This window comes from Perissodus microlepis, chromosome 23 (genome assembly GCF_051167445.1).
Source record: "Perissodus microlepis isolate ML-2025 ecotype Zambia chromosome 23, ASM5116744v1, whole genome shotgun sequence".
Lineage (NCBI taxonomy): Eukaryota > Metazoa > Chordata > Actinopteri > Cichliformes > Cichlidae > Perissodus > Perissodus microlepis.
In genome coordinates this window covers 3,327,402-3,354,713 of record NC_140482.1, presented here as the reverse complement: position 1 = coordinate 3,354,713, position 27,312 = coordinate 3,327,402, and the positions used below count along the sequence as shown (strand labels likewise).

Sequence of the window (27,312 nt, the reverse complement as noted above, 5' to 3'; positions counted from 1 at the left end):
TTCCATCTCCTGCTTCCTCAATCCAAACCTACTTGTGTGACAGCTGTCTTATTATGAATGACAGGTTTCATTTTAATTTTCTTTCTGTCAAAGTTATTGATTCTTTCCATATAACTAGCAGAGTAGGAACAGCTTTGGTGTGAAATGGCTTCATGTTTAGATCATAAATGAATGTTATTAATTCATTCAGTGGCTAAACTGGCCACAGAAGACCAACCTGAGCCTTTTTACTCGTACATGATTTCAGGTGATTCTAACATCCTTCTCATTTGTATTTGCATCACCATGATGGTGCTGCAGTTTGTCCAGAGACAAGATGCAAACACAAACACAGTTCTGTGATTCCCGTTATCATTGCTTTTTGTAATCTTTACCTTCCACACTGCTAACGTGATCTGCACTTGCATTCTGGCCCAGCTGTGTCATCTTCAGTATTACCCTGAGGATGTGGGGCCTCAGTGTGGACGTGGGAAGAGTAATGGATCGATGTCTGCCTGAGTGTAATGTGGGCGGGCATAGGGCTGTTCGATATAACCATATATATCAGATGACAATATAAAAACGTCTATGTTTCATTTTACGCTATCGTTTGTTTTGTGGTGTCGCAAAATAAACTGTTTACGGCAATATTTCTTCATGGTTCTGATGTCACTGTAGCGGCTGTATTCATCTCTTAAAGTTCTCTCTTTCTCTTATATTTAATATAACCACACTACGGACGGACAAGCGCCTGTTTTTATACGTGGTCTTAGCAACAACGACGGTAGCAGCATCGCGTGTCCGCTTGTTTATGTTCCACATAAACCTTTCACAATAAAGCTCAAGATCCTGTTGAGACTTTTCAAAATAAACTGAATCACGTGAAAGATGCAGATTATTTACGGATGAGAAGTAAAAAGGAGCCGCCAGGTGCTAAAAAATAAACCTTAGACTCAAACGTTAGAACAGGCTTTTCCCCGCAGCACGCCGTGTAATAAATACTCACAAAGAAAACGGCGCCGTTACAACTTATGTCTAAAAATGTATCGTTTCATGCATCGTTAAAACACTCGACTCCAGCTACATGACGCCCAGCTGGAAACACTTCACGCAAGACGAGCTGCCCGACTTTCACAGAACTTACAGAAAATGTTACATTTTTGTGATTTATATCGTTATCGGACGATAGACGTCTTATATCGGGAGATGAGATCTTGGTCATGGCGGGCAGTGAAATCAAATACTGACCAACAGATGAAGGAGGTGTGAACAATAACGGGAAGCAGGAGCAGCTTTAGAGATGCTCAGCTCGCAGTCATGGTGTCTGTGTACACTGCCTTACACTTAATGCAATATGCTGCTTTAGTCAACTCTATTCACATTTGTAAACCTCATTTCAGTTGGGTGCACACGATAATGTTACCTTCAGAACAACTTACGCCTGTTCTAGGGTGGACACAATCTGAGACAAAGGCTCAATCATGTCGACCAGAACTTTTCAAAATAAGTGAAATGACAATTTGTGAGGTGAAAGAATAAACATGCACGACATTGTTTCAGTCTCTCCACATAGAAAGAAGTCCACCAAAGGATCCAATACTTAGAGGAGCCTTGGAAGATCGTCCTGACACTCCATACAGCTAAACAACAAGCACGCTGGTGAGAGCTGCTTTTGGTTTTGATTCATACAAACTCTCCTGTTATTGTGCAGACTCACATAATCACATGTTCCAAATCCGAGAGTGGAGAATAGATTTATAGACTGTCACATTAATATAGTGGCAGCCATGTTTAGAGAGACAGCAATCCTGTCAAATGCTACTATTCATATCCATAAATGTGTGCTTTAGAACGTCCACAGTGTGCGAATGGAAAACACACTAAGCTTCCATTAAATGCATGTACCGACCGAGAGGTGGGACACACCCTGGACAGGTTGCCAGACTAACACAGGACTAACACAGACACGCTCACACCTATACACAGTTTAACCCCTCCACCTGCATGTGTTTAGACTGTGGCAGGAAGTCGCAGTAACCCGGAGAGAACCCAGCTGGACACTGGGAGAAAATCATCAGTGAATATGGGCAACAGAGGCATTTATAACTGCTGCTGTTGCCCCCGCCTACATGTCCACTCTAGCATGTTTAATTGTCTCTCCCTCTCTGTCCTCCTCTTTCACCCAAAAGTTCAATAAAAGTAAAACCAGAACTTACAGACCAATAAAAGGCTTAAACTGATCTGTATTCATAACAATATTCAGACTGGATACAGCTGGTGCTGGACACAGACCCACACTTTGCTCTCACCTGGATCTGAAGCTGTGCTGTAAACCATGACGCGCAGAACAGGAACACAAATCTTTAACTAAACTAATAAAGTACATCAGCTCCTTTGCTGCCAACTGGTGCCACACCAGCAGACTAATGGAACAAAGAAAAACCAGCCGACACTATTAGTCACAACATCGCTCCTGCATATTTCAGTTAGGCGTGTTTTAAATGTGCATCACCTCTGCATCATCTTTCTGCCACAGCAACCAAAGTCTTATTTCGTCTATTACTGGCAAAGCAGCCACGCCAGTGTGTGAGCGCACTGCAACATCACCACATCAACAACACTGGGCAGTTTTCATCCTCCAACACAGAACATTAGAGGACAATATCAGAAGATAAGACTGAAATACATCATCATCACCATCACTACAGCTGTTTTTAGAGGTGCTGTGATGAAATGTAGGGACTCGCCTGAACTCGCCTGTGATGGAAGTCTAGAGCAGATTACTTGCATGTGGCTGTGCATGCTCCTGTCTAGCTGATTGACGCTCTCTGCATGTGTCTCACACACACACGCACGCACGCACACACACGCACGCACGCACGCACGCACGCACACACGCACGCACGCACGCACACACACACACACACACCTCTGTGAAAGCCACTTGTCCTTTGTTGAAGAGCACTTGGTCCAGTGCCAGCCTTTCATCATTTGTCACCAATATCACCTAGGTAATGACCTCTTTCAACCAGTTACCATGACAACAGTAATTTGTATGGAAATCACGTCGCCCCGGCGGAGGATGAGGAGGCTGCTGCTGTCGGTAGAATCATACGTGGGGTGCAGGATGGACATAAGTGTGATATGTGATGATATCGAGAGATGTGTTCTCGCTCTTCACAGTTTTGTGTCGTCACGTTTGAATGTGCTGATGAGTGTATCTGCCAGCAGGGGGCACTGTGGAGACACGGGCAGGTCTGTGCTTTATCACAACCTGAACGTGGAGAGCACAACAAAGCTCGTGGCAATCAGGCAGTTGTCTTCCTATTCCAGGCAATTCTGCTGCCCTCCATTTATATAAGAGGGTCACTTGCACATCAGAAAGGTATCTGCTGTCCATCTGTTCTGCTCTCGCAATCTGGGGGGAAATGTAATCTTACACCATTATGTTTACATGTACAGCTCTGGGCGAAATGCAGAGAGAAGCTGAGACCGCAGTGCAGATATAAAGCCATCTCTTCCTTCACTCTTCGACATTCTGCTGAGGTGACCGGGAGATCTCGACCACTGTTTATCTAATTCAGAATAAAGGACGCCAGTTTCTCCTCCAGTGAAACATTTCCTCCAGGAACATGAAGCTGTCTATGAGCTAATTGGCCAATCAAACTCCAAACAATACAACCATCCAGTGAGCAGCATGAGTCCAAGCCAAAGTGCTTTTACCTGTTGTGAACGTCCTCAGTCAGTGAAAAGCCATCAAGCTGCCTCTCTGAACGCTTTCGTGCGTCTTTTAAATTTCAGCTAAAGTCGTGACAGTGGACGTGCACCGTGTGCACAATCCAGCAGAAACTCACAGTTAAAACAGTCCTAAATAAAAAGGCAAAGGGCGGCTTCTGCCTCACACGAGTGCAGCGGCTGTTTGTGTCCAGGGCTCCTGACCGATGGTTGTTTGTGCTCTTTCTCAGGCAAATAGCTACAGAAAAACAGAATTTATGCAGCAAAAATACAAAATGCCAAATTTATCCAATCACATTCACCCCAAAATCCCACGCTTCAATCAACAACATCCAACATGTTCTATTTTATTGGATCATTTAAAAAATAATGTCACCAAATGACAGCAGATGCTGTCCGAGGTCATTTACTCTTACTATGCACGCATCCCATCCATGGATCCCACAGTAGTTACATAAACACGCAAATGGCAACAGTAAACATTCAGATGTGTTCCCACAAAATACTCTGTTATGAGGAGAACAAACTTCACTACTGTAAACGTAATGAAGTGCAACCTGAATCCTCACAAACCAGGACATACCCGGGTATAGATGCAGCTCAGTGAGCCGTGTGGGCAGAGCACTCATATCATTTGCAATCCAGAGGACATTTGTTCCTCACATCGTTATCTTGTATGAATTACAGAGGTATCTCTTTATAAAGAAGTGGTTACATTTTCTATTTTATGTACAGTAGGAAGGAGCTGAGACAGAGAGGCAGGCAGATGTAGAGGTTCCACTAAATGCTTGTAAAATTATAATATAAAGGTTCATTCTCACAAACTGAACCTGATATTTGCAGGTTCCAACCAAAGGTCAGCTCAGGTCTGACCTCCAAGTTTAGCAGTAGCCTGTGGGGCACAGTGAGACGAAGGGAAGGGACAGCCACCCATGTGTGCATCACATGATGCTAATCTGGGCTTTTTTGTTTTGTAACATATATTTTAATCAGATTCAGTAAAACACACAGCAAATAAAGTCTGTACATTAAAACTTGGACACATTAATGTGGAACAGAAAGCTCCTTCTTTCACGGTTTATTAAAAGTACTGTCAGCCAGTCCGTGGATGCCCTCAGCCTGCTGGCGCACACCTCTATGCTCTCAAAAATCTCGTGTCGCCTTGTTTTCAAGTTATTGCGTTTGTAAGATTTTCAGAAAACTTGACCTCCGATCTTGAGGTCACAGATCTCGTCAGAGTTTTAATGCGACCTGTGGTGCTGTTCTCCAGTTGGTGGATTCACACCACCTGACCATACTTCATGAGCCTTTGACGGCTGAGGGGTGACATGAAAACAAGTTCTGATGTGAAAGAAACACGATTGCATTAGAAAAAGCAACAAGCCCAGGCTTATTAGACAATAACGTATTATTAGTATTATTAAGGTAAAAAGATGAACATAATGTTCAATACAATACATCTTGCAGCTGTATGTACTAAATGTTTTACTATAAACAGGTAAATGTGTTCGAAGGACACGTCTGCCGTGGATCAGACGATGCCTTCAAGTTTAGGAGCACGTCTGGTTAGAATCAGCTGCTTTGTTGCTCCTGGCTTTGTTTATATAAATACATGATATCATTTGTTACCTGTCATCTGGCTTTACAGATCATTTCAGAGACTATTCCAAATTCCTTTCAGCTCTGACAAGCAATCATCTATTTTCTCCACCAATCACAGAGGCTAACTTTCTGCAGCGGGACACCTTCAAGAGCAATCGGAAGATGGAGTCTGTGTGCTACACAGAGTTATACACTAAATCATTGCTACCATTGCTGCCCTTTCAAGTTAAACCTCAGTTACTCGTCTCCAACATCTACGATCAGCTTTCATTACTTGATGACCAACAGGCTTCGTGACTGAGGCTGAGGCTCATGATGGACTCGTGCAACTGAAAGCTACAAAAGGCTTGTTGAACGAAATCCACAAGAAGCTATTTTATTGCAAAACACACCTTTATTCCAATGACAGCTCTGTATCGTCCCCAGCATCAACTAGTGCCTTAACAATACGCACTCGTTACCTTAAATCTTTCTTCTGCATTTAGTTCTTACTTCAAAACCAATATCCAGTGAGCACACAAACACTGGTTTTTACCTGTCCGTGAGCTTCTTGGCGAAGCCAAAGTCGGTCAGACGGATGTGTCCTTCGCTGTCCAGCAAGATGTTCTCAGGCTTCAGGTCTCGATACACAATTTCTTTGGAGTGGAGGTACTCAATGGCACAAACGATCTCAGAGGTATAGAAAAGGCCCGTGGCGTTGCTGAAGCGCCCACGGCTCCGTAAGTAGCTGAAGAGCTCGCCGCCCGGCACGTAGTCCATGAGCATATAGAGAAAACGTTCATCGTGGTGAGTCCAGAACCTGCCACATAACAGACAGCAGGGTCAAACGTGCCGTTAGCTCAGGCTTGCATTTAGCTTTTATCATCACTGAACGTCTTGTTCAGTCCTACAAGTTCACTGGAGGGTAAAACTGTTAACGTCTAAATAAGTGGAGAGAATCACATCAGATGAGAAGCTGCATCATTCTCCGGCTCTTTTATCTCCCAGCGTGTTTGGACAGGCGTGCAGGAACCGTTTCAGCTGGAGGGGCACTTCAGATGAATAAGGACAAAAAAGCACCGTCACTGATGAAGATGGAGGAGGCTGCTGGCCTCACTGACCCTCACGTTTCAGCTCTAGTCTTGCTTTCACAATTTGTCATTTCTATCCTTTATGTAACACAGAAAACGCAACGCTCCCAGGTTACACGCTAAAGAATAAACATGTTTTCTTATGATGCTTTGGATGATTATTCACACCAAAACACATCGAAACCGAGAAATATTCAAGTCAATTTAATTTTATTTATATAGGTTGAAATCACAACAACAATCACCTCAAAGCGAACCATAACCCTGTTTGTGAAGGAATTTAAATTCACTTCTGGATTTAACAGGAAGCCAACAAAGAGAATATGACAGAAACATTGCCTCTCTTTCTAGTCCCTCATCATCTACACTGCCTGAGGGAAGCATGTAAATGTAAGCCGACCTGGGCCTTGCACTGAACCCCGTGGAACTCCATAATTGACCTCAGTGTGTGAACTACTCTTTCAAGGATGTTTGATATGAAAGGTTGGAGATTGGCCTATAATTAGCTAAGACTGCTGGGTCTAGAGATGCTTTTTGAGTAAAGGTTTAACCACAGCCAACTTGAAAGTCTGTGGTACACAGCTGATTATTAGAGATAGTTGATCACATTTACAACTGGACTATGAGCCCCCATGTGTTTGCAGATGAGACTGCGAAGAGCACTCACAGTCTGATGAGAAAGGAGTGGTTGACCTCGCTCAGCACCTCCTTCTCGTTGTGGACGTGCTGCTCCTGCTTCAGTCGGATCACGTCGGGGATCTTCATCTGCTTCAGGGCAAAGAAGGCCCTGCTCTTTTTGTCCTTGACCAGGAAGACTCGTCCAAAAGTCCCCGTGCCTAAAGTGGGAGAAACAGGGAGAAGTAGGGGGTCACACAGGGGAACTTGACCATGACAAAGGATTGTTTATCAAGCAGGAGTCATCATCAGCCTGGAACCAAGGCCGTCCTGGTGCCAGGCAGCACGGGCTCAGCTCAGGCAGGCTGCTCTTCCCAGCGTGTTTTGGGTGTTTTTAGCTGTAGGTGAACAGGTTATGTGTGTGTCTTAGTTCTTATTGAATGTTTCTAATAGTACGCAGGAGCACACCAGCAAGTCTGTAGTGCAAGAGTCTTTACACCCTTCATTTTTTAGATGTTGTTTTACATTGTGTCAGGAAAAATGCACAAAATGGATTTATTGAAACCTCTGCATACTTTTAAACATATAGTATGTAAGGAATATGCAGTATTTGTACAATTCTACCAAGCTTCAAAGTCAGTATTTGGTATGACCCTTTTTTCCTTCACTACAAGCTGAACTTCTTTTCTTTAATCAATCTGTAAGCACAACTCAGCTTGTTTGAAGGGCGTTCTTTGGCTGCTGGCTGCCCTTTGTTAGGAGAAAAACTAACTTCACTATAAGCAACACTTACAGATCCAGAAGATTTATAATACTTAATGTACGAAGTTTGTGTTTGGCTAGTATATATGATCCAAATGTTGATGACCCCTCCTTTCTTCATTCCTTCTTTCCTTCCCTTTCTGATCACTGATACCGACTCATAATAGGAGGAGACTTCAACCTAGATTTAATCCAGAAATTGACACGCTCAGTACAGCAGGAAATAAACATTTTAAAGACCTTTATGCAGCTTTACACTCATCACAGATGAATCCCTCCGATGCTGACACTGCAGAACTTCTTAACAATATAACTCTACTGGAACTAAACGGATTCACCATTAGCAGCAGCAGCAATCTGACCAAATGTAGCTATCAAAGTTCAAACTGAAGACAGACCAGAAGGTAAGCCTATACGCTTATGACGTGTTACTTTCCTCGCAACGGTTGACCATCACATTTTGTTAGATAGGCTGAGACACTGGGTGGGTATATCAGGGTCTGCTTTGGACTGTTTGTGTGAGCGATTCTTCTCTGTGGCTACCTCTAAGTTCAGGTCTTCCTCCACTTCTCTTGCCTATGGTGTGCCACAAGGTTCTGTGTTGGGACCCTTGTTGTTTTTACTCCCTCTTCAGCACTTATTGAGCACTTTTAAGGACATTTCTTATCACTGCTATGCAGATGATATTCAGTTATATATCTCCTTTAAGCTACACGATGTTTCCAAACTTCACATCTTGCATAGGAGCATAGACTCCATTAGAGGCTGATAACTGAAGTCCTTGTTTATGCTCCTGATAAATTTGTGCCCTTGGTAGTGGGAAATTTAGGCCCTCTTGCTTCATTTGCCAAATCTTCTATTAGGTATCTTGGTGTTACTTTTGACCCAGCTCTGACGCTGGACGCTCATGTTATATCTCTGCTCCTGTTTTTACCATTTAAGAAACTTTGCTGAGTCCTACTGTGTCACGCTCTGAACTGACAATGATCATACATGCATTTATTTCATCTTGTTTGGACTACTGTAATTCTCTGTTCACCTGTCTAAGTAATGCCTCCTTGGAACGTCTGCAGGATGCTCAGAATGCTTTTGACCAAGTCTTCCAGGTGCTCCCATGCCACACCCCTGCTGATCCAGCTGCACTGGCTCCCCATAAAATTCAGAGTCCACTTTTAGATTATGATTTTGACATTCAGGGCTCTGCATGGACAAGCACCAACATACATCAGTGATCTTTTACATCCTTACATCCCCAGTAGGTCCCTGAGGTCATGTCCACCACACGAGGTTGAAAACAAAAGGAGACAGAGCTTCTGTAACTGTGGGCCCCAGACTCTGGAACTCCCATCTTCCATTGAGCTTGAGCTCTGTGGACTCAGTCATCTCTTTTAAAAAACAGCTAAAAACTCATCTTTTTAAACTTGCTTTTGGTTGATTTTTGTTTTTATGTTTTAGCTTCTGTGAAGCACTTTGTGATTTTATCTTGAAAGGTCCTATATAAATACAATTTTACTTACTTTACTTACAAACCTTGCTAAAGGATCACATTTATAGATAAGTTTTCATCCATATCAGACACTCCATCGACCAGAGTAAATCAGCAGCTCTGCTGTCAGACACCACTCCAATATACTCAGGTAACATTACATATCCAGGTATACATTTTTCAGCCGAGGGTGATCTCACACACTGAAGAACTTTACCTATATCACTCATGGGAAGAGTTGCCATTAAAATGATGAGTCTGCTGAAAATAAACTACTCATTTTCACTGATCCCTAATAAACCCTCTCTTATTTGGTTTAGATCACTAGACCCCAACATTTCAAAATGTTCATCACAGAAAAGTCTAAACTCTACAAAAACCAAAACATGAGTGTGATCTAGAACTGACAAAACTTTCTCACCATTTCTTATCCAATAGATCTGTTTTAAAATGGATTAAACCAAGCTTCTTAGACATCAAACGTTTTAAATATCTGTACCTCAAAAAGTTTGTACATTTTTGATAATCAATTGTTTAAAATTGACAAATCAATTTCGCTCCCAACCGTAAACTGGGAGCAAAACTTCTGGACACAAGCACGCTTAAACACCTTTGAAATGACTGAAAGCCCCAACATGCAACTTATACAGCAGTCTCTACAGAACACACTACAGAGGGCAAAGTTCGTTCCAAATGGACCTCACTCAGTCGAACACGTGCACTTATTGCAAAAACAACTCTGCTGAGAATTATATGCATGCTATATGTTCCTGAGCACGTGTGGATAAGACCTATGACCACATGTCTCGTTACAGCATACCAACCTCACCCAAACTGTGCAACTTCAGTGATAGAGGTGAACTAGATATGGAAGCAAATACATCTTTTATACTCCTTCTTTCCTTATGAATCGCAAAGAAAAGTATCCTCATGAACTGGAAACCAAAAAACACCTTATGTACCAATCAAAATAGAAACGGGTGGAATGTCTGCCTCTTCACCAAACCACGGATGGATGAATTTGTCTCCCTCCGGCCCCCACTGATCAATTCCACTACTTAATGGGGGTGGTTGGGTGTAGTCTCATTTCCCTGTTTGACTTGCAGGTGGATGATGATGGTCTCTGGGACTACGGGTGTCTGGTGGCCTCCTGGGGGCTGGAGAGCTGCGGTTGCTGTTTTGGAGTGTCTATGCATCTGCCTCAGTTGGTGACGGTTGAGAAGTGGGGTGGGTGCTGCCTAACGGTCTTGGGATGTGGGCTCTGGGGTGCTTGTGGTGCAGGGGACTTGGCGTCATCTGGGCAGGGGCGAGTGCTGGGCCTGGGATCCCAGCGCCCGGGGTCGCCTGGTCTCTGCTGTGTCCCTCCTTCTGTGGGGGCTGTCTGCACCTCCCTGGCCAACTCGCCGTGCAGTTTGGGCCGACCCACATTAGAATGTCCACTCTGCGCCTCGGGCCCTCGTGGGTGCTGTTAGGCCAATTGGGTGGGTTGGGGCGTCCAGGTGAGGGAACAACCGTTGTTGGGTGCAGCTCGTTTCAGACCCAGACCAGTTTGTCTCATCCCTTTAGTGTGTGTGTGTGTGTCTGTTGTAACTGATTGGTATTGTGACACAGTGTGCAGATGAGCCCCAGTCTACTCTGTGTGGTGGGGGTAGTGGGTGCCCCAGACTCGGTGGTGTCCCGGGGAATTTTCAGGTGCCCTGGAAACCTGTACCAAGTCAGTACCAAGGTGGCTGGTCTCTAGCGACTGGCCGTTGCCTCTGGTCCTCTGGGACTCTCACCCTTTGGCTGTGGACACCCCATCTGGGGCCTCCGTCCCTCTCCTGCTAGGATGGGCCTGCAGATGTCACAGAGATGTGCTGCCTCAGGTCTTCGGTACTCCTGGGGGCTACGAATGGCACGGTTGTCCTGGTTCGTTATTTGCCTCTGGCTCCTGGGGGACATTACTGGGGCTTCCCATCCTCATTATGAAGTACATTTGTGACAAAGACGCAGTTATTATAACACTCTCTCACTTACTCCCAGTACAAGTAAACTGTTGATTTAAGTATCTGTGTATTTTCCCATTCATGTGCTCTGGGAGTTGTACGTTTGTTTTTTCTTACAGGAGCAGCTGTTGGCGATACGGTGTGCATTTCTATTTGTACTCTATCCTTTTATTATTACTCTTTTTTCCCTGCCTGTCCTGCCTTAGACATCCTCATACGACACCACATTTAATGTAACAACTGAAATAACACAAACAGAAATGAATACATGAACAGATAAAAGATACAAGAGGAGCATGCAGAGATTCAAAATGTGCTTCACATCACAGTGCATTTAGATCCCAATTCTGATTGCAAAGCTACTGTCATGATGCCAAGGAGAACTGAAGTGAGCTCCCATCAGCACAGTAAGGTTGCTGATGCTTAACTGAACCTTTTAAGTGCCACCCACAGAGAACTAAAGGGCTTTAAATACGTCTGATTACAAGCAGACTGTCAGCTGCACAGAAAGCACAGAGGAAGAGGAGCAAACGTTGCTGCGCTGACCCCAAACACCTGATATACTGGTTCTGAATCATGGCTATATAAGCAGCAGCTATTTGCTATTAGCTAAAGAAACATGAGAAAGTAGGTCATGAAACATGAAGCAGCAATCACAAAAAGTGTTTGTGTTTTAAAAATGACGAGTACTGTTCAGGGAGTACACACACACGCGCACACGCACGCACGCACACACGCACGCACACACACACACACGCACACGTGCACACGCACACACACACACACGCACGCACACACACGCGCACACGCACGCACGCACACACACACACACGCGCACACACACACACGCACGCACACACTGCCTGCACCATGTGACATGTTTCAGTTTCGTCTCTGTTCCTGTAAACTAGTTGTGCAAGTGTTTTCATGCCTTTTGCAGTTACATGTGTGACTAGTATCCTTAATCTGATTGGACAACACCATTGTTGCTCGTGGGTCTTTCACGTCTCCTTATACTTGTTGCTATGAGAAACAACATTAAGAAAAACAGAATAATGTGATTCATTCAGACAGGGAAGAAAGGGCATGAGCAATCAGACTGAGTGCCGTCAGGTCAGAGTGGAACTGTGAGAGTGGGCAGTAATGGCTAAGATCCCACAGGAGCAGGCAGCGTGTCCTCCTGTGGCCACATGAGGACAGTTTGTGTAGTCAGGTATTGGCCTGAGCCCAGAACTGTTCTCCTCCTAAAGACAAAGAAGCAATTGGCATTTTATTCCTGCGGTGCTGATGGGCAGAGAGAGACGGATGTGTGATATAACAGCTACTCTGAGTCACACGTGGAACTGCTGCAGCTCCCTAATGAAATGCTGGCTGTCTCGTTCCTCAGCTTTACCTCCAATGAACCTTTGTCTCAGCCCTGTTGCTGTTGCCACAGCAACATAGAAACAGCGGTGCACCGTCACAGTCAGGTGAACAAGTCATATCTAGAAAAATGTCTTTTAAAATGAAAATGCTTCTGTAGGACTGTCAGTGTGTAAGAATGATCCAAACGACCACACACAGCCCACTCAGCTGCAACGCCCTATTAACAAAGATTATGACCGTCTGCATCAGCCCTGTTTCATGACCTGGTTTAGGGAACAGCGCACCTCAGTCTTTGTAATGAGTCATTTGAAGAGGCCTAGTCACAGAATGGCAGTTTCTGTACTGGTTTGTAGTTAGGTTAGAGAGGATGGCTCTGCTTCTTATAATAGGACATGAATAGTGGATGAATGAAATGCACAGCTGTGTATTCTTTAGTTGCCCTCCATGCAGACTGTGCCAAAACATTATGGTGGGAGAATTTAACAAAAGCCAGTCTGGAGAGCTTTAATGCTAGCAAGCCGTCAGTGCACTTAACTACATAATTAGCATGTTGTTAGACAAGTCTTTCCCCTCATCCAAGAACAGAATTGTTCTCACAGGCACTTGGTTATGTTACTAAGCGCAGAGATGCTTTTCAGTGTTGTGATCAGACACCAAGCAGTGACACTGAAATGAAAGTGAAGGCCAGGTGATGTCAGACAATAATGTACTTTGAATTGAAACTGATCCATAACTCTTCATCTACCCGTTTGCTTCTGAAGCTTAGACAAAACAACCGTACTGTATGCAACAGTACACATTCCCACTCCACCGGCAGTTACAATAAATAAATAAAAGCAGGATCAACAAATCCCCAAACATGTTTGGCTCATAGATGTTGCCTGTGAGTGATGGTCACAAAGGCCACCGCAGCATGTGACAGCAGCAGACTCACCTAATGGCACCAGAGAGCTGTCTTATGTTTTCAATGACAATTAAAGTGCACATGTAAAGAGCTTTAGCTGGTCTGTTTTAGCCACCAAATCCCTCTCATCAGACAAAATGAGTTGGCAAATAGGATTTTTATGCCGTTGCTTCCAGAAACAGCGGATGAATGCGATCCCCTGCTGCACACCTGCCCAGCACTCATTAGGCTTTGGCTTGTGTGTAGCCTAATGCATATTACCAAAATGCTGCATGAGCGTATGTTAGACTATTACTAATAATGAAATCATTTTGAAGGCTCCTTACATTGTTCCATGTAAAGCTCTGCACAGTTCTTCATTTAAAAAGACAGCAGAGGTGACAGATGGGTCCAGTTTCCACCCTTTAGTAAAAAGTGACCAACTCAAATCGTTCTGCCAGGGGAACTTTTTTCATTTGATCTTGATCTAAATATACAACAAGGTGAACTTTAAGACCCTGGCCATAACAGACTGGGTGACTCACATATGTGGAGGACACTCACACACAGGCAGCAGATGAGAAGTTCAACTTGAACCACACAGGGATACAAACATATGCTCAGTTCATACAGAGAGGAAATGCAACCAGAAGAAGAAGAAGGAGGAAAAATTCTATAAAATAAATCAGAGAAGATTTTTAAAACAGGGCCAAGTGAGCCATCAGGGATCACAGCTGTAAAGATATTTATTATATAAACTGTCATTTCCAGGTGCTTTTAATCTGACCATGACAGCTAAGATTAGGATTGTAGTTATTCATAAGACGTTTGGGGTGCTGTAGTAAATTAAGGGTACTGATCCAATGTTTGGAGTGCATAGCAGTCAGTGACTCAGAAAGCTGGACTGGACATTGTGAGAATAAGCCAGGGTCGAGTGAGTGACCATGTGCAGGAGTGACAGATGGATCAGGGCTGGATTGAAATGACATCGGGGGGACTCTGAGCCCCTTCTTCGTTGGACTGGCGATGGACAGATTCACAGACGAGGCAGTGAGAGTTTGCTTGGACTATGATGTTCTCAGACAACATTATGATATGCAGCGAAAGTAGGTAGCAGGGAGAGATGAGACCCTGAGAGGTGGAGGTATGCACTGGAGAGAAGAAGGATGAATGTCAGTAGAAGCAAAACAGAAAACATGCATGTGCATGAGAGGCAAACAGGTACAACAATAAAGACACAACAAGCTGTGAAATGCCGCAAACATCCACAGCAGTGCACAGTGCAGAAGAGAGGTGGATCAGTGCAGGCAGGGTGGAGAGGGTGGAGACGAGCGTCAGGGTGACAGCAGCAACAGTGAACGTAAGGGTTTGATGCACGCTCAGTCCAGGAGCGCTGATCCTGTTCATCTGGACTTTTGTGACATCACTATAAGAAAGACATCATGAAACTCGCTGAGCTTGAGTAAACTGGTCTTTAAGTGCAAACTCAATTACATGCTCCTTTCATTCCATCCCTACAAACAGTTACAGTTACACATCCAGTTTACACAATTGTAAATTGGATATCTAACTGACTCTAGCATTTCTGAATTCAAGTAACGTGTGGCACGTGCATTTGTTTGTCATACTGATTAAAATGCAATGCTTAAGAGTAGGGCTGCCACAAACGATTATTTTGATAGTCGACTAATCAGATCATGCATCCATTGGATGTACAGCTACAGCTTATTGCACCAGCAGCATCTGCTCTTATATAACCATCATTAGCTTACAGCTTTAAGTGTTTAAGGTATGTGCTAACTAAAAATAAAGACAAGATGATAGTTTATTAAATTTTAATGAAATTTGCAGATTGTTTCGGTGAAGTTTAATAAACTCCTTGCTATCTAAAATATAACAGGACACCGGAGTAAATTCTCGAGCATCTCACACTTCTGATAATCAGCTGTCTGCTTGACGTTTATTCAGCTGTGTAAAAACTATAACTTTAATCTCAGCCAAACCGATTTACTCAGGAACAAATAAAATACTACAAAAAGCCAAACAATAACATTTTTAAGTTATCTAAGTGACTTATATATGTTTAACCTGAGTAGCGAAAGACGGCGGTGGGTTTGAAAACGATTTGCCGGGAGTCCGGTGTTCTCACGGCTCTAGTGAGCCTTGCCCCCGGCTAACTATCGAGCTAGTGGGTAACAGACGTCTCCGAAAACGTCGGAGCGCTTTTGAAAATATGTGGTGTCTTGATAAACTGAGCAGATATTTGAGGTTTACACAGCTACATTCTCGCCTGAAAATATGTTAAACGTTTATTTTGTGACCCAGAAAGAATAATAAGAGTAATATTAAAACTAACTAGCTGCCGCCATTGTTGACAACTGAGCTGGGCTGCGCTATGAATTCTGGGACAGAGCTGCTGCTTCTTCTTCGGGGATCAACGGCAGCTGGCATCCTTGTACATGCAGTGCTGCCATCTTCTGTTTCAGTCCGTTATTACACTCTTAAATCCTACTACTTATTCCTGCGTCTTTTGGGATCTTACAAAGCTTCAAACGACGCATCGACTATTAAATCAGTCGTCGACGATTTTGATAGTCGACGTAATCGTGACTAGTCAACTAATCGTGGCAGCCCTACTTAAGAGTTAAATCCAGCCGGAGTCACGTGGGACCGCCGAGGAAGATGGCCGCACACTAGAGGCGCTCCTAAAGCCTGATGATTAATGTTCTGAATCTGGAAACATACACTCCAGCTGTAGTCATAAATTGGACACCCCTTGTCGACTTTGAAGTTTTTCAAGAATTACCGTCTTTGGAAAATGGCAGGTAATAACAAAGCAAACTTTTTTAAGGGAGCTACCACGAGGAAGAAGCAAGCTAGCATTAGCCTCGCTCCGGAGCCGCCCGAAAATACACCTGCATCTGACGCCACCTCTCCAGCAGTAGTTGAGGAAGGTATGGGGAGCGAGAGCAAAAAGGACATTTTTGAGGAAATTAAGAAAATGAATGCTACTCTCCAGGTCGTAGCAAAAGATGTCACCACTATTAAAGAAGCCACTAAAGAACTAAAAGATTCGGTGGAAGATATAAAAGTGAGGTTAGGAGAGGCGGAACAACGTATCTCAGACATGGAAGATGCCAGCGTGCTTACCGAGGCAAAAGTGGACAAATTCCAGAAAAGGATGGAGGCGTTGTGGTCACGAGTGGAGGACCTTGAAAACCGTAGTAGGAGAAACAACGTACGGATTATTGGACTTAAAGAAGGTGTGGAGACACCCGGGAACGTGGACAAATATGTGACGGAGATTCTGGCCAAAGCACTTGAGCTTTCTGGAAGTGAATTTGAAATTGAACGTGCGCATCGTTCCCCTGTACCAATGCCGGAATCTGACGAGCCTCCCAGGGTGATACATGTCCGCTTTCTACGTTCATCTGCTAGGGAGAAAGTACTACGGGTGGCCAGAGAGAAGCGTGGAGTCGATTGGCAAGGCGCCAAGCTTTCCTTCTTTGAAGATGTGACAAGGGAGCTGGCGGAGAAGAGGAAGGCATTCAACCCGGTGAAGAAGCGTCTCCGAGAGCTACAAGTGAAGCATAGGCTGATGTATCCTGCAACGCTCATTTTTACGTGGAACGGACAAAAGAAAGCATTCAAAGACGGAAAGGAGGCCGAGAAATTCCTGCAGGAGTCGACTTAGAGGAGTGCGGGACATGATGTAACAGATCGGAGAATGTATGTGAATTTTAAAATAAGGTAACAAATAAACAATGGGCGCAACGGGGCTGCGGCGGCGGTGCTGCTGTCGGACGATTAGCGTGTCTCACGGACCAAGGACAGTTTAGTGTCTCAAGCTAAAGTTAGTTAGGCTTGGGTAGGAGGGGGGGGGAGGGAGGGGTCGCTTAGCAACGTTGTTTTGGGTTGCTATGCAAAGAAGGGTGTTCGTTTTGTTCAGGTTTGGTTTTTTTTTTTTTTTTTTAAAGACAGCTAGTTTGATAGGACCAGATGGGTTTTGTAATATTGAGTGCCTATGTATATATTTGTGTTGTAAAGCGCACAAGGCGTGCCTTACCCCATTTCTATTAGAAAGCGATGAACAGGTATACTAAAATAATATCGTGGAACATAAATGGATGTGGGGACCCAATTAAAAGGAAGAAGGTTCTAACATACTTAACAACTAAAAATACAGATATAGCGTTTATTCAGGAATCCCACATTGCTGGGGAAGAAGAGGCGAAAAAGTTTAAACGAGACTGGGTGGGCTCCGTTTTTCATAGTTCATATTCGAGTAAACGAAATGGTGTTTTGATCCTTATTAATAAAAAATTAAGCTTCGTGTTGCTGAAAAAATATAATGATAAAGAAGGGCGCATTATATGCTTGGAAGCCTTAATTAATGGGGTTCGAACAGTTTTGTGTAATATTTATGCACCTAATAAAGAAGAGCCAGATTTTTTTCACAAAATTAACAAGATAATAGGGGATCATGAGGGGCAGGTAATACTGGCCGGAGATTTCAACCAGGTGATGGATGGGATAATTGATAAGAGCAAACCCAGGGGTAGGTCTACACCCAGGGACAGAGAGGCTGTTCATTTACTGACAGAGGATCTTTGCCTAGTAGACGTTTGGAGGTTAGTTAATCCCAGTTCAAGGGAATATACATTTTACTCCAATTGTCATAAAACATATTCGAGGATAGATTTCGCCTTAATATCAAAGTCTTTGGTCAATTCAGTTGTCGACTGTGAGATTGGTGCCATTGCCATTAGTGATCATGCCACAGTAGAGTTGCAAATTGATTTAAACACAGATAGAACAAAGAGGGGTCGCTGGAGGCTTAACACGATGTTGTTGCAGGACAAAAGTTTTAGTGAGGAGTTAACAAAGGATCTTAAAATTTTCTTCGATATCAATATGGGTTCCACAGATAAAGTAGCCACAGTTTGGGAAGCATCTAAAGCATATATAAGAGGAAAGATAATTGCATATGCAACAAAAGTTAAGAAAAGTGATCTAGAACGGGGAAAAACCTTAGATAAAGAAATACGAGAATTGGAGAAGGATTTAGCGAGACAATACTCAAATTATAAATACCAGACTGTATGTAAATTAAAATACCAGCTGAATGACATTTATAACAAAAAGGCAGAATATGCCTTATTTAGGCTTAAAACAAAATTTTATGAAGGTGGCGAAAAGAATGGAAGACTATTGGCAAGGCAACTGAAGCAGCAAGATAATTTAAATAATATATCTATGATTAAGAAAGACGGCCAAGTGGTAACCTCATCAAAAGAAATGAATTCAATTTTCCAATCATTTTATCAAGATTTGTATACCTCTGCTGGTGCACTCAATGAGAGGGAGGTGAAGACATTTTTTTCAGGTCTACAATTACCTACTCTTTCTGGGGAACAGAAAACAAGACTGGATGAGCCTATAACTGAAGAAGAGGTCAGAGCTGCGATCTCATCAATGAAAAATGGGAAATCGCCAGGCTTGGATGGCTTCCCGATTGAGTATTATAAGAAATATATTGATATTTTAGCTCCAGTCTTGCATAAAGTTTACCTTGAGGCATTAGAGGTAGGTTCCTTACCGAGTACATTTAATGAGGCACTAATCTCCCTTATTCCTAAAAAGGATAGGGATCTATCGGACCCATCAAATTACCGGCCAGTAAGCCTTTTGGGCGTCGATTACAAAATTTTGACGAAGGTTTTGGCCTTCCGCCTGGATCAAATATTACCAGATATCATCAATGGTGATCAGGTTGGCTTTATTAAGAATAGGTCCTCAGGTGATAACATTAGAAGACTTCTTCATCTCATGCACAAAAGCAAATCTAGTCTAGCCCCGGTTGCGGCCTTCTCGCTGGATGCTGAGAAGGCTTTTGATCGGGTAGAATGGGGCTTCCTTATGACAACCCTTGCAAGGTTCGGGTTTGGGCCTGGATTTTGTAATTGGGTCAAAACTGTATATGCAAGTCCAAGGGCAGCAGTTTTGACAAATGGATTGGTGTCAGAGTTTTTCCATCTTACTCGCGGGACCCGGCAGGGGTGTTCTTTGTCCCCGCTGCTTTTCACAATATTTCTGGAACCACTGGCCCTGGCTATTCGAGCTAACAGGGATGTCAGAGGTGTTCATGCAGGGGGTATGGAGCACAAGTTATTTCTATATGCTGATGACATCTTAGCAGTATTAACGGATCCCATGCAGTCTCTACCAGCGCTACTCACATGTGTTGAGTCATTTTCAAGGTTGTCAGGTTATAAGATAAACTGGTACAAATCGGAAGGCATGCCACTATCAGCATCATGTCATTCTAGATGCATTACTCCATTCAATTTTAAGTACTTACCTTCAGGTATGAAGTATTTAGGAATATTATTAAAACCCAAACTGGAGGATATTATGCTTTCAAATATGGAACCTCTCCTCTTAAAGATAAAAACAAATCTGGATAAATGGGGTAAATTGAATCTTACACTATGGGGTAAAATTAATGTGATTAAAATGATGGTGGCCCCACAGTTCAATTATGTTTCCATGATGTTACCTGTAAGAATTCCTTTACACATATTTAGTCAATTTGAGAAGTTAATTAAAGATTTTTTGTGGAATAACAAGAAGCCAAGAGTGAATATAAAGAAAATGTGGGCCTCTAAAGACATTGGGGGAATGGCCCTCCCAAATGTGAAGTTGTATAATTTAGCTTTTGAAATGTCAAGACTGGCCAAGCACTGGACAGGTTCGAACTCTGAGCTGAGCTGGATGAAGATCGAACGGGAACTAGTGAGCCCTTTTCCACCCTTGGATGTTCTCTCACAGGGCTCAGCAATTAATGGACAAGACTTTCATAATAACCCAGTGCTCGGGTATTCTAAAGCTGTCTGGGTAGAGGTGCACAAGATGTGTGGAGCATCTCATTTAAGACAACCTTATACCTCGCTATGGAACAACACTGCTGTACAGATTGGGCGAAAAACAGTGTTCTGGAAGGAATTGGCTTGTCAAAGGCATACACAGGATAACTGATCTTTACTCAGGGGGAGTGTTTATGTCATTCGCTGAAATAACCCAAAAATATGGTTTGATAAGAGAAAATAATTTTTGGAGATATTTACAAATAAGGGATTGTATTACCAAAAGAAAATTTACTCAAAGCTCAAATATGGTGGTAGAGTTTTTAGAATTGTCCAGTACAGCACATAGAGCAGCTGTTTTCTACAAACTGTTTAACAATCCAAAAAAAGAGATATGTGAAAACTTGAGGATTAAATGGCAGAGAGATCTGAGTTGTGCAATTTCTAAAGAAGACTGGTGTAGAATTTTGTCATTCTCTGATAAATATATAAGAGAGGCCAGGGGTAAATTTACTCAGTATAAATTAATACACAGATGGTACTTCACTCCGTCCAAACTTTATAGAATGGGAATCAGTCCCAGTAATATATGCTGGAAATGTAGTTCAGATCCAGGGACATTTATGCATGCTATTTGGGAATGTGGGAAAGTTTATCCCTTTTGGCAAAAAGTATTGGACAAAATAGGAAGGTGGATTGGTTTGATAATACCCTTGTCACCAAGACTGTGCTTATTAGGGGATCGGTCGGTGTTACCTGGGGTTTCAAAATATGACTTTGTGGTTATAAAGGTGGGGGTGATCGCAGCGGCTCGAGTTATTCTCAGTGTATGGAAGGAACCATCTCCTCCAGAATGTAATAGGTGGAAAGAAAATATGCTGAAAATGGTGTCGTATGAAAAATTCTTGGCTAGGATTAATGATGATAGGGAGGGGTTTGACAAATCATGGGGATGTGTTTTTGGCTGAGATGGTTGGAATTTATTTGGTCAGGGCAATTATCTTTAGTTAAATTTTATGCTTGCTGCATTGTATGTTTGTGTAAGCACTCAGTAATGGAATAACTTAAGAATTTGATTTTATTGTCCTTTTTTTTTTGCGGGTGTATCGATAGTAAGTGTTGAAAGTAGACCCAAAATACAAATGAGAATTAACCATGGGATTAGAAGCTGTCTTTTCTTTTCTTTGCTTCTTTTCTGTTGTTGTTTTGTTTGTTGTTTTGTTTGTTTTCATGTTGTTAAATGTTAAAAACAAATAAAGACTTCAATTACAAAAAAAAAAAAAAAAGAGTTAAATCCAGCCCACAGCTGGCTGGGCCGTAAGGCGTTTGATTCACAGTCCTCTGGGTAAGAGTCCGAAGGTTTCTGCCTGAGTTCTTGTGGCATCAGGTACAGCAGGTGCCAACAGCGAGGTGTCCTCACGGCAGCCTGCTGCCTGAACATGTCCAACCTCTGCCTGGGCATGTTCATGGCAGCTTTTTGATCTCTACAACCCAGATGACACATGGGTCAGGTGACATTATTGGCCTATCAGATATCAGCATCAGAATCCTTCCAGAGGAAATTATGTTTAAAAAGAAGAAGAAGAAGAAGAATACTTTTCACTTCCATAACAATTCATAAATGGTGTCATCCCATAGTTTTATTCAATTGGATGCCATTTGTAGTCACTGAATCACAGCAAATCTGTAGCACAAGTTCAGTTCAAACTGCACCAAATCAAGTTGTTACTGAAAGATATGACACCTTTATATTTATTGTTTACTGATAACCATGAGCCTTCATTCATTTATACTAGCTGACCTGAGCAAAGGGTAACCCTCCACACAGTTATGATGAAACACACTGACGTCCAATACTGACTGAAGTATTATTGGATGAGATACTTATTTGCAGTGTTTGCATATTAAAAGGATAAAACTATTATTTGTGTTTAAAAAGTGCTATATTTCTCTTTAAGTCCTAGACTGACGCTGAGGTGCAACCCCGGCAGGGATGGATGTGCCAGCAACTACACAGAAACAACAGCAGCCTTCCTCACCAACTCAATTCAGTCAGCAAAGAAAATATGGTGCCAAGCGATCATGGGGGGTGGAGCCTAGCACACTCCAGACAACCATTCACACCCATGGGCAGTTTAAAATCATCAATTAACCCAACCCCACCAAATGCATGTGTTTGGACTGTGAGAGGACGCTGGATTACCCAGAGAGACGCCACGCAAACATGGGTAGAACATGCGTGCAGAACAGGCCAGGTGGTGGATTCCAACTCAGGACCTCAGGACCCCCACCATGTTATAACTGGTGCGGGTCCTGATGCTGCTCAATGGATAATGTGTTAATAACAAATGGATGCCACATTTGATACAAATGTGGAAAAAAACTACAGTCAGCTAAATTCAAAGAGACTCCAAAAATCAAAGTGATAAACTGATGCAGCAGGATACTCTAGTTTATGTGCCTGTATGGACGTCTGACAACATGGGGGACGCTCCTAATGAGACAAGGGACAGGGTCTCCTCCCAGATCTGGACCAGGGCATCGTTGAGGTGAATCTGGGCAGGTTAGGTGGAACAAAACATGCTGCTCTACTGGATTCAGGTCAGGCATAGTGTGCATGTATACCACACGGTGTGTGGGGGCATTTGCACTACGGACAGCTTAAAAACAGTGTTGTTATTGACACTGGTGCTTATATTGTTCTAATATTTTTTTTAAATGCCTCTTACTTTTTTGTACCATATCAAGTCTGAGCGCACCTAATAATCTGACCTATGGTACCCGTATTATACGGATAAACTCATCTGTTCTGGGATGCACCCTGGACCCAGTGCAGGTGGTGGGAGACAGAAGGACTCTGGCCAAAATAACATCTCTGATGGACAGAGTCTCCCAGCCCATGCATGTAGATGTTGCTGCAGAGCTGCTTCAGTGACAGACTGCTGCATCCTCGATGCATGAAGGAGCGTTTCCGCAGGTCCTTCCTCCCTGCAGCTGTCAGACTGCACAATCAGAACTGCTCCCAACAAACACAGAGGTTTACATCAGCGCTGTAACAACACCTTTCAGTATCCTGCTCTGTTTGCCACTTATCTGTACTCTAATTTAAATAACTGTAAAGTACTCTGCTTTGGTAACTATTGTCCATGATGTAAATATGTAAAAATGGTGTTTCTGTTCTGTTTGAATATGTGGTTTTTGCTGCTGATACAACCAATACAACGAGTATTTAAATGAAAAATAAAAAGAAGGTAAGCTTAAACTTAAAAGTTTGGTGGCCCGTACCCTGGGAGGGGTGACGGGCAGCAGCAGCAGTAGTGAGCTTACACTACTGGGAAAAGTACAAATAAAGAAACGGCAGAAGATTCATTCAGCTGACCAGAAGCTTCAATTCCAACAGTTTCTATGGGAATGAAACAAAGTCAGGATTAGGATCAGACCTGAGCACAGTCGATGACTCCAAACAGCCACACACTGGAAACTGAATGAAAACGCAGAAGAGTGAACGTGTGAGTAAGAGTGACACACTGCAGGCTCACAGTTCAGACCAACTGAGAGATCATTTTAATGAGGAAACAGAACAGATCCGATTGTTTCACAGCAGAGAACCTTTCAGTTGGCAGCGACTGCCAATAACAGGAGACGTTGAACAGGAAATCACTGAACACTCCAGCAAAGCTTCTACTTCCTTAGAACAACATGTTACGATCATAGAAACCAATCAGCACAGACTCTGTCAAACTCTCACCCTGCACACCATCAGCACCTGGTCCAGGTGTGACCAACTCCAGCTTTATGTTTTTAAGGAAAAGATCTCAAATATGAAAAATCATCACTTTTAAAAAAGGTTTTCTGATGTCAAACACCTCTGGGGAACACCCAGTCTAAAGCCTAAGATAAGACACCCGAACAGTTATGGACAAATCAAATGTTGTGGTCAACTCACCGACTGTGGCGACAGTCTCCAGGTCATCAAGGCAATATATGCGGTTATTTGGTGAGGCGTCTTCAGCTGAGCTGCTCGCGTTGCTTTTACTTTCTTTAAGGGAGTTTGTCTCACTGTTGGCTCCGACCTTTGCTTTGGATGACGCCATCGCTGACTTTCGGAACTATTTTGGGACTATGTGGATCTATAAACATCCAGCCAGGGGCAAACTGAGTGAAGACCACGCATTTCTGGAGACAGACTTCTTCGTCAACCTTGCACAGCACGTCGGATACCAGTGACTGGGGCTTGCCGCCCTGGATGATTACAAAAACACTCCTAAAGTTTACCTTAATAAACTGAGTTAACTAACAGTCAATGGGGAAAATAACCGCAGATTTAAATGACACAAAGAAGCCGGTCACAGGTGCACTAGTCTGTAGCGTTAGCGGCTAACACAGTGTTCACGGAGAATGCAGCGCTGCACATCTGTTCAAGCATAATGAAAGTGGGCTTCATAAGCCGCACAACGCAATCCTACATAAACCATGGGACTTTCCCGGCATATCGTCAGTAATTCTCCCCATTATTATCGCAACTACAACAACAGACCTCACCCTGAATTTCTTCTTTCGGTCCACATCGACCAGGAAGAGATTCCGGTCGCTTTTCAAGTAATTTCCGGTTAGGACTTTCAGAAGAAAAGAAAATGAACCAGTTTACTGGATAAAACGAGAAAGTGAGCGAGATCCGAGTTTTCCTTCATCATTGTCGTTTTACATCTACACGTTAAAGAATCGGTATATGTGCAAAATCTGAAAAAATGCAAATATTTTCTATGTTATATTAGTCAACGTCTTGAACCTGCTGTCTTACTGGAAGTGACTTGGCACGGAAACTGGATGTTGACGAACAATCGGTTAACGAATAAAACGAATTAGTTCCGAGACGTTAACCAATCATGTGTGAGTCAAGAGTCAGGGCGTGGTGATGAAGACAGGTGCTGAACCCCGAGCTTTAACAAGCAGACAAAGCTATTAACAGTAAAAGAATAGCATACATGTATGAAATTAACAAATGACATCTTATTACTCAGCTTATTACTCTTCAGGTCCTGCATGCAATCAACCTAAGAGATGCACTATACATTAACCTGTATAATTATTTGCTGAGAAACAGTGAGCCATCATAATTTCAAACCTACCAACTGCTGGAGTCTGCAGAAACATGTCTCAAGCAGCACCTACCGTGCTAGCTTCTTAATTATTACTAGAAATGAGGTAATGTTTTGGTAGCATTTGCATATGTGTGTGATCATTCTGTAAACACAATGGCATGAAAGGTTTTAGCTGAATTCTAATAAACTTTGTAGGGATGTAGAATAGAGTAATATAGATAGATAGAGTAGATTCATCCTTTACATTTTGCTCAAGTACACAAAGATCTTCAAGGTCAGCTTAATGACTTTTTGGTTAAAAATTGACAAAACGCAGTATAACTTAGAAACTCTGATTCTAACAAGGGTGATATTATTAGAAATAACCTGTCACATTTGAATTGGGACTTCTCCGTCAACGTCAGGAAATTGATCTGAAGATCAAAATGATAGTAAATAGAACTACTTAATATGTATCTTACTGCCAGTAAGGGGCCTCCGGCCTTCTCTTTCTGGGATGGCTGCACAGTATTTGCTGAGATGTGTGGCCTTAGGTCTTCGGTACTCTTGGAGGCTGTGGATGGCCAAGATCTCCTGGATCCATCTCTGCCTGCCTCTGGTTTCTGGGGGGGGGGGCGTTACTGCAGCTCCCCACCCTCATAATGAAGTTCATTACTCACTATGCCTCTTTCTCTCTCTCACACACACACACACACACACACACACACACACACACACACTTTGCTCCATCCTTTTATCATATTCTCTACTCCCCCCCCCCTTTATTTTCTCCTGCCTGTCAGCTTACACATTATCATACAACACATATAACGTAATATAAAAAATATTTTTTAAAAAATGATAATTTTGAGAAATGTCAAAATTTCAAGATTAAAGTGGAAATACTTTAAGTACTACTTAAAATAAAAAAATAAAAAAACAATGAAAAAAGGGAAATACTATATCCATAAGAAAGTCAAAGTGTGGAGATTACAGTTGTTGTTGCAGGACAAACTGCCACGGCTGCTACGTCTTGTGTAGATGACTTAGTAAAACAAACTGATCAGCCATCTTATCGTGTTTTGTGATACATACATCCTCTTTATTGCACGAGAGCGTAACCATCCATGTCCTTGTCCATTACCAGGCATTTCATTTTGTACAAATTCAACCAACTCACCAAAGTCTATATGTTTTTTTCCTTGTGCCCAAGCTTCTGAACAAAGCTTCAGTTGGTCTTATCTTTCTTATTATCCCGCTGTGTTCATGTGCTAAAAGATCCATTCCATCCATTCTCCTCCTCTTATCCAATTCAGGGTCTCGGGGGGCTGGAGCCTGTCCCAGCTGTCTTAGGGCAAGAGGCAGGGTATACCATGGACAGGTCACCAGCCTGTCGCAGAGCTAACACACATTCATGCTCACACTTATGGGCAATTTAACCTAACCCCACTAACTGTGCTTCTTTGGATTACCATCCAATATGGTATGGTATCCGGTATCCTTACCGGATTGTGGGAGGAAACCAGAGTCCCCGGAGAGAAGACCATGCAAACACAAGGAGAACATGCAAACTCCACACAGAAAATCCCTGGCTTGATGGTGGAATTGAACTCAGGCCCTTCTTGTGAGGCAACAGTGCTAACCACTGCACCACTGTGCTGCCCAAGTAAATAACTTCCTTGTAACTAAACTGACACTGGAATAACGCTGTTAGATGATGAGATGGTGAAACTGTACTTCAATGTGGATTAAATTGATTTTTTCCCTCCAAATGCTAATACCCCAAAAATACAACAAAAAACAAAATAACCCAGATGTTAATGCTCTGTAATAACAAGTTCTCAAACGTGTTGAAATGTTTTCAGAAGGCACCAATGCTAAAT

General features: G+C 42.9%; 1 protein-coding gene across 2 annotated transcripts in view; it reads right to left on the bottom strand.

Moving 5' to 3' along the window:
- prkx (protein kinase X-linked) overlaps positions 1-25,084 on the bottom strand; it is a 43,486-nt gene extending 18,402 nt beyond the window's left edge. Inside the window, exons 1-4 of one of the 2 annotated variants that reach the window (XM_084921018.1) lie at positions 24,891-25,084; positions 24,295-24,590; positions 7,054-7,222; positions 5,852-6,115 (exon numbers count right to left, since the gene is read on the bottom strand). In XM_084921018.1, coding sequence (XP_084777144.1) covers positions 5,852-6,115; positions 7,054-7,222; positions 24,295-24,442 — 581 coding nt within the window. In that variant the 5' untranslated portion in view covers positions 24,443-24,590; positions 24,891-25,084. Of the gene's footprint in view, positions 1-5,851; positions 6,116-7,053; positions 7,223-24,294 lie in introns of both variants that reach the window. The other variant, XM_084921017.1, reaches the window with a different exon arrangement.
- Positions 25,085-27,312: the final 2,228 nt, after the last annotated feature.